General features: G+C 31.8%; 1 protein-coding gene across 1 annotated transcript in view; it reads right to left on the reverse strand.

Moving 5' to 3' along the window:
- The window catches only part of Smp_138350 (hypothetical protein), a gene marked incomplete at both ends in the record, with an annotated part of 23,615 nt that extends 7,691 nt beyond the window's left edge, over positions 1-15,924 (reverse strand). The window contains 8 exons of the mRNA XM_018799530.1: positions 314-433; positions 869-1,132; positions 1,226-1,345; positions 1,463-1,633; positions 1,868-2,012; positions 4,567-4,811; positions 8,332-8,452; positions 15,871-15,924. Coding sequence (XP_018651310.1) covers positions 314-433; positions 869-1,132; positions 1,226-1,345; positions 1,463-1,633; positions 1,868-2,012; positions 4,567-4,811; positions 8,332-8,452; positions 15,871-15,924 — 1,240 coding nt within the window. The remainder of the gene's footprint in view (positions 1-313; positions 434-868; positions 1,133-1,225; positions 1,346-1,462; positions 1,634-1,867; positions 2,013-4,566; positions 4,812-8,331; positions 8,453-15,870) is intronic.
- Positions 15,925-18,192: the final 2,268 nt, after the last annotated feature.

Below are 18,192 nucleotides of genomic sequence, written 5' to 3' on the forward strand. Positions count from 1 at the left end.
GAGTCGACCCCGAGACGTTCGGTCACGCGCGCAGACGCTTAAACTGTAGACCACTGAGCCGGCATTCACGTGCGTGACCGAAGGTTCCGGGTTCGACTACTACATGTGGGATAGTGGAAGCTCACTGTTGAGGGGTCCCATACTAGAACGAAATGGCTGTCTAGTGTTTCTAGGTTTTCAATGATGATCTAGCTTAGATCGACTCATGAATTCAACTATTTGAACTAAAAGTCATCAAAACAATTTTATGCAAATCACTACTGTAAAGTAGATGGGTATATCCTTCTAATTAAGATTGGCATAAATAAGTTACCTTGATCCAGTGTAGATAAATTATGTAAGGTATTCGGTAACCAATTATTCACTCCAAATAAACTAGTATCAACTGAATGAAGTGGGATTGTTTGTTCATTTAAAATACTTTGATTTTGGCCTAATGGAATTTGATTATTGTTATTATTATTTAGTTTAAATGGTATTTGGACATCATTCCATATATTTATATTCATCAAGTCATTTGGAGAATTGTTGTTGAGATTACAGGATGTCGGAAAACCTGTTGTTATAGCAGTTGCTGTAGCCATTGACGTTGAAGTTGTTGTTGTTGCCGTCGTGAAGGCTCCTAGTGACATTGTAGTATTGTTTAAAGTAATATTTGAAAGTGTTCCTAATGCTCCAGCCACTGCTGCTGCTGCCGCTGCTACCGTTGATGTTGAAGATGATGAAGATGAATTTAATGATATTGATGGTGATATTATTGATGATGAATGTTTCGGATGAAATGTAGATGCAGCAACTAATGCATTAGCTAACTGTGATGTCACTGGAAATGTTGATGAATTAAATGGTGAAAAATTCATTAAATTACTATTTGATAAAATATCCTGATTTGATGATATTGTTAATGATAATTTAGAAGGATCAACATGTTTTCTCTCTTCCATTGAACAATGAACATCGGATTTATCACATAATTTATTCAGAAATAATTGTTCATTTAATTTCATATCTAATAATTTTGAATCTAGAAGAGATTTTGAGTGTTTTAACGTTGAATTATTTAAGAATGGATTTAAACCATTAAAAATATTAGGAGGTAATGGAAATCCACTGACAGCAGCGGCGGCAGCCGCTGCCATTGCAGCAACAAATGGATTATTATAGTTATTATTATTGTTACCATTATTATTATCATTATTGTTTATATTAGTATTCAATGAATTACCATTGTTTCCAATTAATAAATCAAAGTTTTGTTCATTCCCATTAGATTTCATTCGTTTACAGTTACTTTTACCAGTCATTCGATGTAATGGATCGAATTCAATATCATTTCTAGTTATTTCTAAGAATTCATTTGAATTATTAATTTTATTCTTTTTCATACTATTATTATTATTATTACTATCACTACTGCTATATGGAGTATTATTTATACTGTTTGGTGAATTGAGTAAACTACCAGTAGGATTACGTTGTTTATTCTCATTAGCTGGTGAAACAGATGATGAGGAACTATTGGAAAATGATGAAATTGTTAATGTTCTAGTACTGTTTGGTGATATTTCAGTAATTGTTGGAGATAATAATCCTAAAGTGATATCTTGTGATTTCTTATTTTCATATTTTATGTCTGACTTTAATTTATAAGTTGGATCAGGTGATATATGATTATTATTGACATTGATACTATCGGTATTACTGATATTATTATTATTAGTAGTAGTAGTAGCAGCAGTAATAGTACTACTGTTACTAGTAGTAATCGCAGTAATACTACCACTACTATTACTACTACTATTACCCGATTGTGATAATTGATTTGTAAAATTTCGATTAATCATTGGATTTAAATTTAATAATCCACTTTGAATTTTTTGATTATATCCTTGTGATAACATTAAATAGGCTAATTGACAAGTTTCAGGAAAACGTAGAAATTGTTGAATAATTAAATTTTCTTCATCTATATTACACATTTCCCAATGATCTTTTAATGTACCATTTGGATTCTATAATATAAAAATGGATCAAAGGAAAAAAATTTTTTTTTAATGATTAATTTTTAAGATTAATTATTAAAACAACAAAAAATGTTTATAATGTAAATAATATTTGATAAAACGTTGCCATGGTGATTAATTTCTATAAACTAATATTTATTGATTATAGGTGTAAGATTTGTACACTTTATCCTGTTCAAAAGATAATCAGTTAATCAGAAGGGGTTTTGTGGAGATTTCAGTATTTTTTATAGTTGAAATCATGAGTCATTTGAAGCTAGGTCCTGGGTTCGAATCTCGTGAGTGCGGGATCGTGGATGCGCACTGCTGAGGAGTCCCATAATAGGACGAAACGGTCGTCCAGTGCTTCCAGGTTTTCCATGGTGGTCTAGCTTCAACTGACTCATGATTTCAACTATGAAAAATAATCAATTAAATTTAAATTTGTCTTTTTGTAATAACTGGTTACTAATTAGAAGTGAACTCATTGTTTATTTCAATTAATATGTTGTATTTAATTGACATTGTATTTAGTTCACTACTAATATCATATCATTAAGAACGATATGTATAATTAGATCATTTGAAATATATCGATAAAAAAATGTATTTTTATAGTTGAGATCATGAGTCAATTGAAGCTAGATCACCAACTACAACAACCGGGTCTGTTGTTGTGTGATAGTAACTCATTGAAGACAATGGTGAATGTGTCGCTCAATTTTGTGGATTAGTTAAAGTCAGATATTAACATCATTGGATGCCGGCTCAGCGGTCTAGAGGTTAGGTGTTTGCGTGCAAGACCGATGTGTCCTGGATCTGAATCTCGCGAGGTGGGATCGTGGATACGCACTGCTGAGGAGTCCCACGATAGGACGAAACGGCCGTCCAGTGCTTCCAGATTTTCGATGGTGGTCTAGCTTCAAGTAAATCATGATCTCAAATAATAAAGTTACGATAATACCCGCCAAAACCCCTTCTGAAAAAAATATATCACTTTTTTTCAAATTAGCTTTGATCTTTTCATTATATTAAGAAAACCTAATTGTTTCAAATTATTTTTATGATTTTAAAGATTAAACATTCCATCCTACCCGGTAAAGTTTCATCATCAATTATAGAATATCTAAATACCTATCAGTAATAACTATTGTGATATAATAAAATTGAAAAGAGTGTCAAATTTATTGTTCATGAAGAGATAATATTAATAGTAAAGCTAGTTAAATAAGATGATTTCATTACGGATAAGTATCGGTTAGTTTATTTAAACAATTAAAAACTATGGTTACCAATATGAAAATCGTTGTTTTTTCTCTACTAAACAATGATCTAGTAATTCAAACTGATAAAATTATGACAATTAGTTATATCAGTATAAGCTTGTAAAGATTGTTGAGTTTCTTTGGGACCATAAACCGACCAATTTCATACCACAATTAGAAACGTGGGAGCACTGGACAGTCTTTCTATCCTAATACGGAACTCTTGAGCATTGCTTATTCACGATCCCGCACACAGACCTCGATTCCAGGGCCTTCGACCTTGTTTGGACAACTAACCACTAGACCACTTAGCGGCCATCCATGTTAATGTCTAACATCAATCACTACTCGATATTATGTGACCATCTGCCATTGTCTTTGATGACTAACTGCCTCACATCTAACACTATTAAACTTCCCTGAAAATGATAACGCGCTCCTCATGAAACTTAAATATTTTGGTTTAGATTTTTGATGGTATCATGAGTGGATTGTAATGTGCAACTCATAAACTAGAATTAAAATGACATCATGTGTTCCATAATTCTCAGTATCTTGTCTAACTCGTGATAATAATTATTTCAAAATGGATTTTTGTGTCAGCATGAAAAGTACTAGTCTCACCCTAAATATAAGATCAGAAAATTTTATACAGTCAAGTCAACGAACAAGTAGAAAACTTACTTCAAGTAAAATTGACAATGTGGAAAAAATATTCAGTTGGAAAACTTACTCTTTACAAACTGAAATAATCATTAATGAATTCCAATCAAGTGACTTAAAGTGAAATGATGTAGATATTCAAGATTTGCTGTTAGAAAGTGTATTGAAATGCTAAAATTTCACAAGACGTACTTATTGATGAAAGTTTCTGTACATAGACATTACTTTATGGCAGGTCAATTTTCGAACCATACTGTCTCATTTCCACCGACATATATGATAAGAAATATCAATCAACCGATAGCCCTTTTGATTCGGTTGAGATAGTCGATCCTTCTCGATGAGTAACTGTTCTCATCGGTCCATTGTTGATGAGTAAAATTCAGAAGTTAACTGATGATTATAAGGATAGAAAAATTGTGGAGATTATTCATGGTGTGGACGAAATTTATCTAAACACTCATTGAAAGTCAGAGTGAACTGAACAATTGTTTCGACTTAGCATGATATTCCAAAAATGTAGGTACCCACATAGTTAGATAAAAACTAATATACATATACATTAGATAGACAGTTAGTATTAATTTCAATAAATTTTGAAAAGATTGAAAAAATCAATTCATGTCTAAACTTACAGTTAACATATAACCGCGGCTATAATCTTGAAATGTCCAACCAAATGTTAATAATAATCTAACAACATCAGCATGTGCTAATTGACCAGATAATAAACGATCTAATAAAATTTTAATTCTCATCGGTATGGCTTGACAACCAAATAGTGACATGCTTAATAATTCTAAAGTTGCATTCAACATTATACTATTTGATGAATTATTCAATTCGAAATAAACTGGTAAATTTGTTAATTTCGGTAGAACTAATTACAAGAAGAAAAAGAATTTCAAGGAAAAAAAACAACGATATTAGTGAATACAGTTGGAAAAGAATTTAAATTATCAATGTGTTATAATTGTACACAGAGTTTGATGTAATTTAATGTAAAGCAACGAGATAAACGCTCCCAAATGCCCTGGTACGGCCGAGAGTGGGGAGAGTACGCTCTCCATCTCGAAATGCTCTCACATGACCACACGTATATAGCCTCTGACAGGGAAGTCCTACTCACTGCCTTCTCGTAGCATTGCTGTTGTTTACGAAGTTGAGACGATAAAAAGCGAATGTCCGGCTCTTTAACCGGGTCGGTGGACATGGAAAGTCCATCTAGGGGAGTTGGAAAACCCTGATTCCAAACCAATGGTGCACATGGACTCCAGTATCTTGAGGGAACAAATGGCGTATGAGTCAATCGTTGGTCACCGGCTTCCATGAGACTTCATCTCCTTACGATGCTCCACTGCCTTGTGGATTAGATCTTTAGGTCAAAGGCTCCGGGTGTGGCCCCTCAAGAAAACCACCTGCTTCAGTTTGAGCACCTGGGCGGTATCACATCCCTCACACGAATCAAATGAGGTTTGTGTGGCGCATGTATATCTAGTGCCCCTTTGTACCAATATTTATGTGTTTAAATAAATAAATAAAAACAAGATAAACATTCATGATAGACGAAATTTTATTTTATATACAAATAGAAAATATTCAATCACGAATAGATACACACATGTATAGACAGATTTACTTTCATTGGTAATTCCTTGAAAGAATGTCATAGTGAATTGATACAATGTATATCATTGCAAAAGGATATTATACTAAGTGTAATATCACACTGAATCAATGATAAATATAGTTTTTATAGATCCAAATGAATAGAAATGTTGTACTTCTGGCGTTTCATGACTTAATGAAAGTCACTATCAAGGAATGATGAAGTTTGTAAGAGACAAGTGATGAAAGATATGCAAATGAAGTATTTAATATATGGTCTTCATATTTTACCAAAGCACTCTATAATTTTAAATTAAACAATAATTTGGTCCCCCCCACCTAAGTTATCATTCATTACAGTATTAACTAGCTTCGAACCTGTCAAATATCTCCAATCACCTAATATCATATTTTCTTCAGTGGAATTCAGTCGGCTCTTTTTGACTAGATAAAATCCCATTGTTTACGATTAAACGATCATTTAGTGGGAAAATACTTATTTCAAAATTCAGTTATATTTCATTGGGTTCTACAGAGTGTTAGTTACATTATCAACAAATTCAGTCTCAGTTTTGCTCATTCACCTACTGGATAGACGAAGTTTCAAATTACTGATAGATCATGTGGAACTTAGTGATGAGTCTCAGAAGATTAATATACAGGGATTGAAGATATTGGTCACTTAATCCAAACACATTGATGCGTTTTTATTATATTCCACTCACTATTAGAGTTCCAAATCATTTAGAATTTATATTTTGTAATATTGCCTTAAGTCACAAGCATTATAAGTCATAGTGGATGGTGGCAATATCGAGGCATTCCGTACAAAAGTTACATGTGCCAATAAGAGATTGATCAATTGCAGTCCTAAAACATCAATGGGAAGCTTTAAAAAAACAATACAAAATGAATTTAAACTTCACCCCATGTACAAGCAAGTGGCTATCAGGATTCAGTAGCTGTGTGAGTAACACGATAACGTTTGAAGTGAACGGTACTTGGTTCAAGTCCCGGAGTGAAAGTCAACTCCAGCATGCAGGCACATCCAGCTGACAAGTCCCAGATAGGACGTAACGCGCGTCCTGGATTCCACTGCTAATCACCATCCATCTTTGCTGATAATTCTTTGTTTGTTTTTTTATAGCTCGATTTTTAATTTGTTTTTAATTACATAAATGTCTAATATATATTTGTTGTTCATAATAACAGTAGTGTCTAGAGTAAGTCAGTAATTAACCTGTTACTAAACTGGTGACCATTAACTGGAAAAAATTAGTTGTATATGTTATAAGGGAATTTTTTCTCACACCTGACTAATTGATTGTCCAATTCAGTCTATTAACAATATAAAATATATGTGTCCAGTTTTTTGCTTGTATACATATGTGTAGGTGTATAAATTCATACATTCCCCTCTATTTATTGACAATTACCTTGTGGATGAAATCATCCTTACACATTAGTCTTATGTAGTAGAACTAATAGTATCGATATGATCCAGTAAGAAGTAATCAATACAAAAAATAATTCTTCTATGTTATATTCTCTCCCTTCATTCATTAGTAAATCATCATCAGTCTCCGCAAAAATTGACAAAACAATAACATCATCATCATCGTCAATAACAACATTGTTATCTGGTCATTCCTTTTTTCTTTTTCGTTTTACACACTTTCCATCCCATGTCCAATAATAAAAAAAGGTGTTCTGTTTTACTGTTGTCCTAAAAATTTTATTACTATAGTAATAATTAGTAGTAGTAATGGTGTTACTGCTAATTTATTTTACTAATTTTTTTTTAATTTCATATTCTGTCTTTTCACAGCTTCTTTCATTTAGTTAAATAGAATTCTATGTGTTTATGATCGAAATGCCTAATACTAATGAGTCAATAGTATTCTTTTATATATATACATATATCATTATGAACAGTTGATAACAATGGAAATTTTATTCTTTTTTTTGTCATCCTACCTTTCTTAATGCTCCTTCATGAGGGGTAACAAGCGTAAGTAAGAAGTAAGTAACCTTTCTTAATAGAGTTTAAGGTGATATAGACAAGAAAAAGACATAAAATTGAACGAGAAATGCGACATTACATACATACTACTTTTTTTTTAAATGTACATAAAAATGGTTGTACATTGAATAGAAGGAGGAAGAAAATAGATTTTAATGTTCCAAAGATCGTAAAGAAACTTGAGAAAACATGTATTGATTTGGTTAGAAGAAATAGTTTACTTTCGAAGTTATAATTTGATAGAAATGGATAAGTATATTATTGAAAATAAGATTCGTTGTGGACTGATAAGGATGAATTTTATTAAGAAAAGATAATACTTTATAAGTAAAGATGGATAGTGGCTAGCAGTGAAATCCAGGTTGCGTGCTTCGTCCTATTTGGGACTTTTCAGTTGGATATACCTGCATCTCAGAGTCGATGTTCACCTCGGGACTCAAAACCAGTACCTTTCGCTTCAAACGCCGTCGCGTTTTATTATAATACTATTATAATTATTACTACTACGCCATCGAGTCCCAAATAGAACGAAATACGCGACCTGGATTCCACTGATAGTCACTATCCATCTCTGCTTATAATGCTTGTGAATTAAAGCTATATAGAGGCAATACGCACAGTATGCACATATGTCGATAAGAGACTGATCAATTGTAGTGCTAAACATCAATGGGAAGATTCAAACAAACAATACCAAGTGAATGTAAACTATGAGATCTGTTCATTCAAACATGATAAATGAATATAATTGATTGAATTTATTACTTACCATGTAAAGTCCATGAATGATGACAGTTTGTACATTGACGTATATTACTTAAAATAGGCTGAAATATTTTACATTCACAATTTGTTGATCCACATTTATTCGTTGAACATAAATTGAAATTCTTTTATTTAATTAAATTAAAGGAGAGAAGAAAAAAACAAAACAATGATATGAATAATAAGTAATCTCTCTTTAGTTCATTTCTCTAATTATAAAGTATTTAATCTTAATATGTTCAATAGTAGAGTAAGAATGATTTTTGTCAGAATGGAAATTTTAGTAATTTAACGGTTGAATCCACGAGTCAATTTAAGATAGATCACCCTGAGAAACCTGGAAGTACTGGACGGCCGTTTCGTCCCAGTATAGGACTCCTCAGCAGTCTACATCTACAGCCCCGCACGCAAGATTCAAATCCATGACATTCAGTCTCTCTCACAAACGCTTAACCTGTAGACCATTTACCCGGCGTCCAATGGTGTTAATGTCTAACTCCAACCAATCCACGATATTACGCGATTGTCCACCATTGTCTTCAGTGAGTAACTGTCTCACAACAGACACGGTTTGTTTCAATTTTTAAAAGGTTTAAATCGACTAAGTGTTAACAATGACCTTCAAATGAACCTTTTCTATGCCATTGTAGCTTAATAATTGAACACATTGGTTAAGTTCATTATTAGCATTTCTTCATTTCCAATAATTTTTTTTAAGTTCCTAACGTTGATCGAATAACTTTTGTTTACTCAATCAGTATTGTATTTGTTTTTAAATCTTAACAGGTTTTTTTTACATTCCTCATCAGTCATCTTAAATAGAGGCAAATATGAAAAGGATGAATAACAACTGGAAAAAACTGGAAAGGATTGCCCAAGACATAGTTGGATGGAGAATGCTGGTGGGTGGCCTATGCTCCTCCACTAGGGGTAACAGGCGTAAGTAATTAATTATGTATCAGTCATCTTATTTTAATTCAATGTAAACATAAAATAATCAAATCTCATCTATTCATGAGTTAATATTCAACCATTATGGTAGATATCTAATGTCTAATGTACATGTACATGTACATTACTTGCTATATTTATTTACATGCTTAAAGCCAGAAATGTTATTTATTTCGATTAGACAAGAATACCTTCTCCACTTTTTTTTATAAAAATGAAACAAAACAAAACAACAAATAATCAGAATAATGTCAACAAGAGTATTCAATACTTTGAACCATTTGCTTCTTTTGGCACAGTAATTAAATAAATATTTGTTTATTCACCTAAAAAAATATTATGAAAAAATGTTCCCCTTTTTTTGTTGTTTATTTTTTCAAATGACCTAAATGAATTATAATAAATAATTCACTTGTTCAAAATAGGACTATAGAAATATATGCATTCGTATATGTTTAAGTATTCTTATTTTCTCTCTCTCGCTCTTTCTATTTGATACCACGGCGTAGTTACGTCTAATCAACTTTGTCAGATGATTTTTGATAACAGAAAACAAGATACCAAGTTCAGATTATAGAAGACTTTAAAAAACGTTTAAATTATTGAATTCATTTAGTATAGTTTGTTTGAATCTTCCCATCGATGTGTTAGGACTGCAACTGGTGAGTCTCTAATTGGCATATGTGCATACTGTGCGCATTGCCTCGATATACCTTAATTCACAAGCATGGTAAGCAGAGATGGATAGTGGCTAGCAGTGGAATCCCAGAGTGAACATCAACTCTGAGATGCAGGTACATCCAGCTGACGAGTCCCAAATAGGACGCCAATTAAGTTTAATTAAGAATTTTAAGAAATCTAACAAGTGTTGAATATCCATTCTCTGTTTAAATTATTGGTTATAGTAAAATAGGGGAGGGGTAGATAATTTTAAGTACAAAATTCAACAATTTCAGTAAATAGATAGATATTCAACACTTGTTAGATTTCTTAAAATTCTTAATTAAACTTAATTGGCTTATGGTAAATGATGCAAAACTCCATGGGGAATCATTCTTATAATGACTATCAGTCTCAAACTCGGATAAAGGAGGAATGTTGAAGATGGCATTGGCAAACCAATCACGTCAAAAGAACTTTACTAAAAACATGATAACCGTATAAATGTCATTACAACCGGTTGAACTCTGCTCTGGGGATCGAAAAACTATAAACCCCTATGAGGCTGATATCCCATCTGATAATCAGAGAAAAAATTAAACTAGGTATAAATCCCTCTATACTTGTGACGTATTGTTATTTATTTCCTATCTGGTGAGTTTACAAAAGGTGATCTGTGAGGGTGACGTATATAAAGTATGGATATATTTGTTATTATATTTTGATGTAGCACACTTCGTAAACACTTTAATATATTCGACTTAGGTTATTTGATCAATAATGAAACCTTATCTTAAGTGACTATTACTCACTGGCTCTCATAATTGAGTAATTTCAATGTATTATACCACTATTTCATTCCATTACTGATGATGTTTTAATCCATATTATGACAATAATTTTTTTGATGATGGACAACCAGTGTTATTAGAGTGTTAGAATCTAACGAATTATCTGTACCGTATTATTTGATTGAATGTGATCGTTTAAAGTAATTTAAAAATAGACCTAAGTGCCAATTGAAAATTATTGATAACCACTGAAAACGTGCAACGTCTATTTTTATTGATGGATACTACGTGACTGAAATTTCATCCTATTGGAAAAATATAATTGACTATTAAACTAATATCAGAAGGGGTTTTGTGGATATTATAGTAATTTTAATAGTTGAGATCATGAATCAATTGAAGGTAGACCACCATGCAAAACCTGGAAGCACTGAACGGCCGGTCAGTCCTATTGTGGGACTCCTCGAATCTTACGAGGCGGGATCGTGGATGTGCAATGTTGAGGAGTCCCATACTAAGATGTAACGGCTGTCCAGCGATCCCAGGTTTTCAATGGTGATCTAGTTTAGATTGACGCATCAATCTATCTATTAAAATTATTACAATCTCCTTAAATCCCCAATCCGGTAATAATCTACATTTCTTTACTTATTCCATTGAAGTTTATGTATCTATCATAAATACTATTCACAGAATAATAATATCTAGTTGCTAAGAGATGATAATAATCTCTCTCTCTCTCTGTGTTTCCCTAGTTCATCAATTTTTTTTAAAATTTGAGAATTATTTTTCTACTAGTTTTAAAAATAAAACAATATCTACTGAATATGTCTAAAACTACAAAATTAATTATTTACACTTGTATATTAAAGTAGTATAATACAATATCATATGTATTTATGATCTTAGAAAAAAAGTTTGGTCTAATTTAATTATTATAGACAAAGTCAAAAAAAACTATAAAGTTATCTTTATGGGATAAGATTTTGGGGAATATGATCCCTTTTATCATACAAGTGAAACATAGAAACACACATTCACCAAAGAGATAAATTCATATATATATACTATCATTGGCCTAGATACAACATGTATCTATAATTAAGTGTGAAATATAGAATATGAGTATCTAACACCATAATATTCACATCAATGTCACGTGTATATTGTAAGTTATAGATATTTATGTTTATAGACAAAATGAACTGTTTCCCTATGTTTGGAAAAAGGATAGAAAGGTTACACATTGTAGTAAAACAAATAACAACACTATTTTTATACAGTTGTTATTCATGGTCCCGCTGGTGTTGTCATTGTTTCGATACTTAGTTACTATATGTGAAACATTCGATCGTGATATTTACTTTATTATCATTGAATTGAAACTTTTTTTTTGATAATTAAACTACACGCCTTCAATATACAGCTGTAATTCTCATTAAAATACTTAAAATAATAATAAACTTTGGTAATGAAATTTTTTTTTAAAAAAGTGTTTGATCGGAAAGGGATTGTGCATACAAGGATGTATGGAATAACCGAGAGAGAAAGAGAGAGAGAGACAATAGAGATAAGGAACCAGAAACAGCAAATTGCTATTCTTTGAGAAATCTTTTTTTTGTGCATGTTCAAATGACTAGATTGATGAATCAGACTTTACCTTTTAGTTAGAAAAGAAAAAACACAATTATCCCATTTCTGCCAAGTTTAGATTTTTATTTTAAAAATTGTGATAGCCACATGGGAATAAAATTTCAATCATTGATCATTGACCATGAATATTATTATTATTATTGAACAGGTGAATGATGTTAACGAAAATTCCAATTTAAGTAGTATTGACATGTTGTTGCTAAGCACTGGACGGCCGTTTCGTCCTAATGTGGAACTCTTCAACAGTGTGTATCCACGATCCCACCTTGCGAGATTCAAATCCAGGACCTATCAGTCTCGTGCGCGAGCTCTTAACCTATAGACCACTGAGTCGACATCCAACGGTGTTAATGTCTAACTTTAACTAATCCGCGAAATTGATCGACACATTCACCATTGTTTTCAGTGAGTTACTATCTCACAACATACCCCATTGATAGGTTCTAGGTTTGAATCTCGCGAGGCGGGACCGTGGATTCGCGCTGCTGAGGAGTTCCATAACAGGACGAAACTGTCATCCAGTGCTTCCAGGTTTTCCATGGTGGTCTATCTTCGATTGACTTATGATATCAACTATTGAAAATAATTTATTATTATTTTCTTTTTAAACAAAAACAGTGATAACTAATGTATTCATTTGAATAGTTTATCATGAAATTATTGTCATATGAAATGTTAATCTTATCTGAAATAAAACTTCACATAAATTACATAACACATTTTTAAAGAATACTTGTCAAATAGTTTAGAATTTCCTATTGATGTTGATATATATTGGTTACAGCTGTGAAACGTGGCGTTATCAGTAGAGGATACTTGTAAGTTACTAGTATTTGATCACAGATATCTTAGATATATTGCTCGCATATGCTGTGATCACCGGGTAAATAATGGTGAACTTAGACTCACGGTATTACGGGATGATGGTAAATGAGTTGATCAAGTTGTGAATCTACACCAACTACGACGGCTCGCAATGCTGACTAGTATAGGGGATGGTTGGAAGAGAGATACGAGCGGTCAAACCAAAACGTAGCATCAGTGCTTGAAGCCACAAACTTCTAGTGTGAGGCATGTTGGTAGATGCAGACTACTTGGTTGGGGTCCGCGTGACTATCGTAACTGGTGGTTGGAGACTCTGTGTGATATGGCTTAGAATCGATCACAATGGCATAGGTGTAAACACTCTTTGTCTTCCCTTAAACCATGAGATTAAACTTATTTTATGACTTTCTTTCTATGAATCAATCCTTTCTACCTGTATCATATCCTTATATGAAATGTTTATCTCTACCATTAAAATAACTGCTTCTATAAAGTTGGTGTTCATCTTGTTATGCTAATGTGGTATGGTAATCTGAACCGATGCAAATATGTGCCACGTCCTACGTTGTAGCTGACTAATTGACTAGATATTGGTTAATGTACATATTTCCAGCTTATTTATATCAAATAAAATTTACTTGTTATTCAAAGATGTCTTACTGTAGTTTGAACTTTTAAAATCAATAATCCATCGGAATTAAGCACTTCTTGAAAACCAAACGTCATAAATAAATAAACCCAATGTCCCTCTCATATATATACATACACATGTTCACACATGTATATATCTATTATTTTTCTCAAGTAACAAAGCAAACATGGTCAAATCATTAGAAATAACTGTGTAGGTGGATTTCATGGATTGTTTGTTTTTCTATTTTCTTTTTATTAGAGAAAAAAAAATTGTCTCCAAAGCATACATATCAATATTATATTCAATTCTCTACACTAAAATTAGAAGGGATCTATTTATATTCATTATTTGTATGTTTTGTTGAGATTATGTTGCTTTTCGTTTCAATATTCTTCCTTCGAATTCGCTGTATTCAACAAGTAGACAATTAGTTTTCAGACTTTTCATTGATAAATCATTTCAATCTTACTAAGTTTCTTTTAAAAAAAACGTTAACTTTTTATATTGTTTCGCAATTATATATGATATCATCATATTCTACTTTTCAGTAACCAGTGATATATATGCAAGAAAGTCTTGGCACGGTAATCTGGGATGAAGATGTCAATGAAGATCATGATAATATCAAGATTCATTAAACTTTATACTATGGAGATAGACAATTAAGATGACGACAATAGTTGGAAGGAAAAACATATTAAATCGTAAATAAGAACAGATGAATGTGACATCTAAAGAAAAATTAGTAGCATTACATGTGATATGTGGCAATATATAGCCATAATTACATTTACTTAGAAGTATCAATTGAAACTAATAATATAAGTAACAGTGTTACATGGCTACAAGTGGAAGTGGCTTAGGTACGACTGGAATATTAAGTAACTATAAATATTATAAAACAGCTATAGTAAATGATAGGGTCAACGAATGAGCTTATAAGCCAATTTCTTTTCTGCTTTGAAGAAACATATTGGAATATATTCTTATATCTATGTGGAATTGAATATTAGCTACACCCTTTGTATTGTTCTTTACAAAAGAATGTGAACTGATAGATAAGCACAGAGTGACCAGGTAATGGGTTAGGGTTTGTAAACCACTCTTGTTCCTATAAAGCAAGTTATATAGATCTTAACCAGTATTTACTTTAAACATGGATTGGCGAAAATAATAATATCAAAGAAAAAAGAATCCACTGAATTATCTTAAATTTTCTTATTGAAGTGCATTTCGAATCAATCTTGGGTACGCACTGTTGAGATATCAAAAACTAGAAATAAACTGTCTCAATAATCCACTAACCGATGTCAATTCATGTTGAAAATGACTTCAATGAATACAACATTCTCTACAAATTCATTTAAATGAGGTCACTGATGAATGAACACAGCACTATAACTTAATTGTCTCTTATAAAGTTTTATGCTGTGTCTAACTTATGAACTGAAATTATATATAATTTCTTCAAAAGATCTCTTTTCATTTTCCTTGTTAATTACTTTACATTGATAATAGAGTTTTGAAACGGTAAGCCCAATTGTTAAGTATATTATGAGTTAACATCTGAGTTGATAAATAATGAGTTTAAAGTTCATTGTGAATAATGCACATTGAAACGCAAATATATTCAATTGACAAGTTTCAAATAAGATCAAACGAGGCGACTGGATTGTACAATTGAATATTTAATCATAAAATGTTTATAACTGATTAACAGAACAGTGTCATCATGACTATCTTAATTTCGACCAGATTTATTGACTAAATCACTCACAAACTTCCTGTCAGTTTAACAATAGCTTGCTTACTTATTTATGTCTGTTGCACCTCATGAAGCACAGGCCACCGGCCAGGATTCTCCAAGCTGATTCAGTCTGTATTATTACTATCCAAATTAAAATGATATCATAGTTACAATGAATGTTGTTAGGTGAAAAAAAACCCAAATATTAACTATTTCGATACAATGTCTAAATAAATAAATATATAAATATACAACATATGAAATGAGCTTTCAGCAACTTACAGTATTCCACAACGGTAAACTATCTGAAGTCTCCAGTTTGTTGCGCATATCCATCATAATTAATATTTATATGTAAAGAGAATTTCACGACTTTATAGAAATATGCAGGTCTTTTAAGATCTGTAGATAAAATACAGCAAGATTCGATGTACACTTGAGAGTACAATACAATGCAAATGCACTATATATGTATACAAGTACAATAAGTATAAAAGTGAATCAATGTTGTTGGCAGTGTATCTTGTTGTTATTATTCACAAAAAATGAATTTCTTGGAAAAATGTTAGGTATTAAAATCACCCAACAAAATTTGTTTATTGTCACCGCACCTACAAGAAATGTACACAGATAGAAGTGTACGTAAACATCCATGTACGTATGCGCGCACGTACATTTACATGCATATATGTATGCACAGAAAAAATCACTCAAGTAGTATGTTTATCTATTGTGTATACACATAAACAGCACTACATTCGTTTCACTTGTTATAATAATAATATTTATTATGTGACCATTCGGTGCACATTTCTTAGTGGACATAGATATTCTGTATCACCTTTTTTTTTATTAAAAGGGAACAAAATCTTTCTATAACTGTCTACATAACTAACATATGTATACACCTAAAAATAAAGACATGACGGTGAAAAAAAGACTTTGCCTACATTTTTAGTATTCGTCACTCAATAATCTAACTATAAAATGCTAAAGACAGAAAGACAGACGTATAATAAAACCGCTATCGTTGAATTTCATTAACATTGTGTGGTATATACTGTATACATGGATGTGGTTTGAATATGCATATAACACTAACTAAGGGGACCAAATAATAATAAATAGTTTTTCAAGAATAACAGGGGTTATCTACTTCCTGTAAAAATCATTATTTTTGTTTTTGAATCTCTATCCATTGTGTCGTATGTGATGAATCTTTCTGTATGTTTTAATTTTTGGTTGGTTGTAAATATTTTCTTTTAAAAAAAAAAGGCATTAGCTACAAATTATTTCTAACCAAAATCGAATTCTCAAGCCCATCTGGAGTGTGATTAGATTAGACAAACTAAATGAGACGAAAATCTAAGAACAAACAAACAAGCTTAGATTCTTATTTGGGACACAATTTTGTATTTGTAGACCTGTATGCATGGATGTACACCGAGTTATATATAAAGATGTGACATTAGTGGGTATGACTGAAGAATGAAGAAATTTGTGTGATTATATTTTAATAATTGTTTCACTTTCATGGGCTAACTACAATAATAGTCTCTTCTCCTATTTTCCACCAATAAGAATTTAATGCATAGAATATAATTCAATGTTCATTGTCCTAATTAACTATTTTTCTGCATACTTATCTACCTATCTCTCTCTATATATGTATGTATACTAATGAAGGACTTTGGCGTCATAAGTGTCGATTGAGAAAAGTAGAGAAAATATGAGAGAAAAGACAAATGTCCTTATTATCTTCTAGTTAGTTATCTGTTGCGTCTTCGCAAAATTTCTTCTAGAATATTATCTTAATAGCCAATAATAATAGAATAATATCACTTTCAAAATGTAGACAGATCTATATATATATTGCAATATTTACATATGTGTGATTAGAAATAAGATAGGTTTGTGTATCAATATATGTCAGTAGGTGAACAAAAGAATGAATCAATGAGTAACTTGATATTCGCGGATGTTCTATGGTATAAAATTATTGGTTATTATTTACTAAAGATCATTAAAATATTCTAAGCAAAGATGGATAGTAGCTAGCAGTGGAATCCAGGACACTGGTTTCGTACCATTTAGGACTCGTCAGCTGGATGTATCTGCATGCCGGAGTTCACCTCCACTCTGGGACTCGAACCCAGTACCGTTAGCTTCAAACACCATTTCGTTATCCATTTAGCTACTGAGTCCTGAAAGCCACTTGCATGTGCAATAGGATGAAGTTTAAATTCACTTGGCAGTTCTAAACATCAATGGGAAGATTTAAGTAAACAATATCAAGTGGATCATTAGGACAATTTTCTATTGTGAATGAAACAGAGTACAGTATATTCCATCAAGATTTTGCAATAGAATGATTTTCTACAAAAAAATTTCAGGGATTTGTTTGGTCAAGAAATGATGTCATCGGAAAAGTGAAATGAAAATCAAACATAACATTGATTAAATATTTTGTTTTATGGTTTGCGACTATAAATTAGTCTTAATTAAAAAAAACTCCACCTGTAGCTCTTCTAGAGTTACTGCCAGTCCCAAGCCCGGATAAAGGAGGAGGGTTGGGCATGGGGTTAGCGACCCCATCCCGTAGAA

This window comes from Schistosoma mansoni, chromosome 3, assembly GCF_000237925.1.
Source record: "Schistosoma mansoni strain Puerto Rico chromosome 3, complete genome".
Taxonomy (NCBI): Eukaryota; Metazoa; Platyhelminthes; class Trematoda; order Strigeidida; family Schistosomatidae; genus Schistosoma; species Schistosoma mansoni.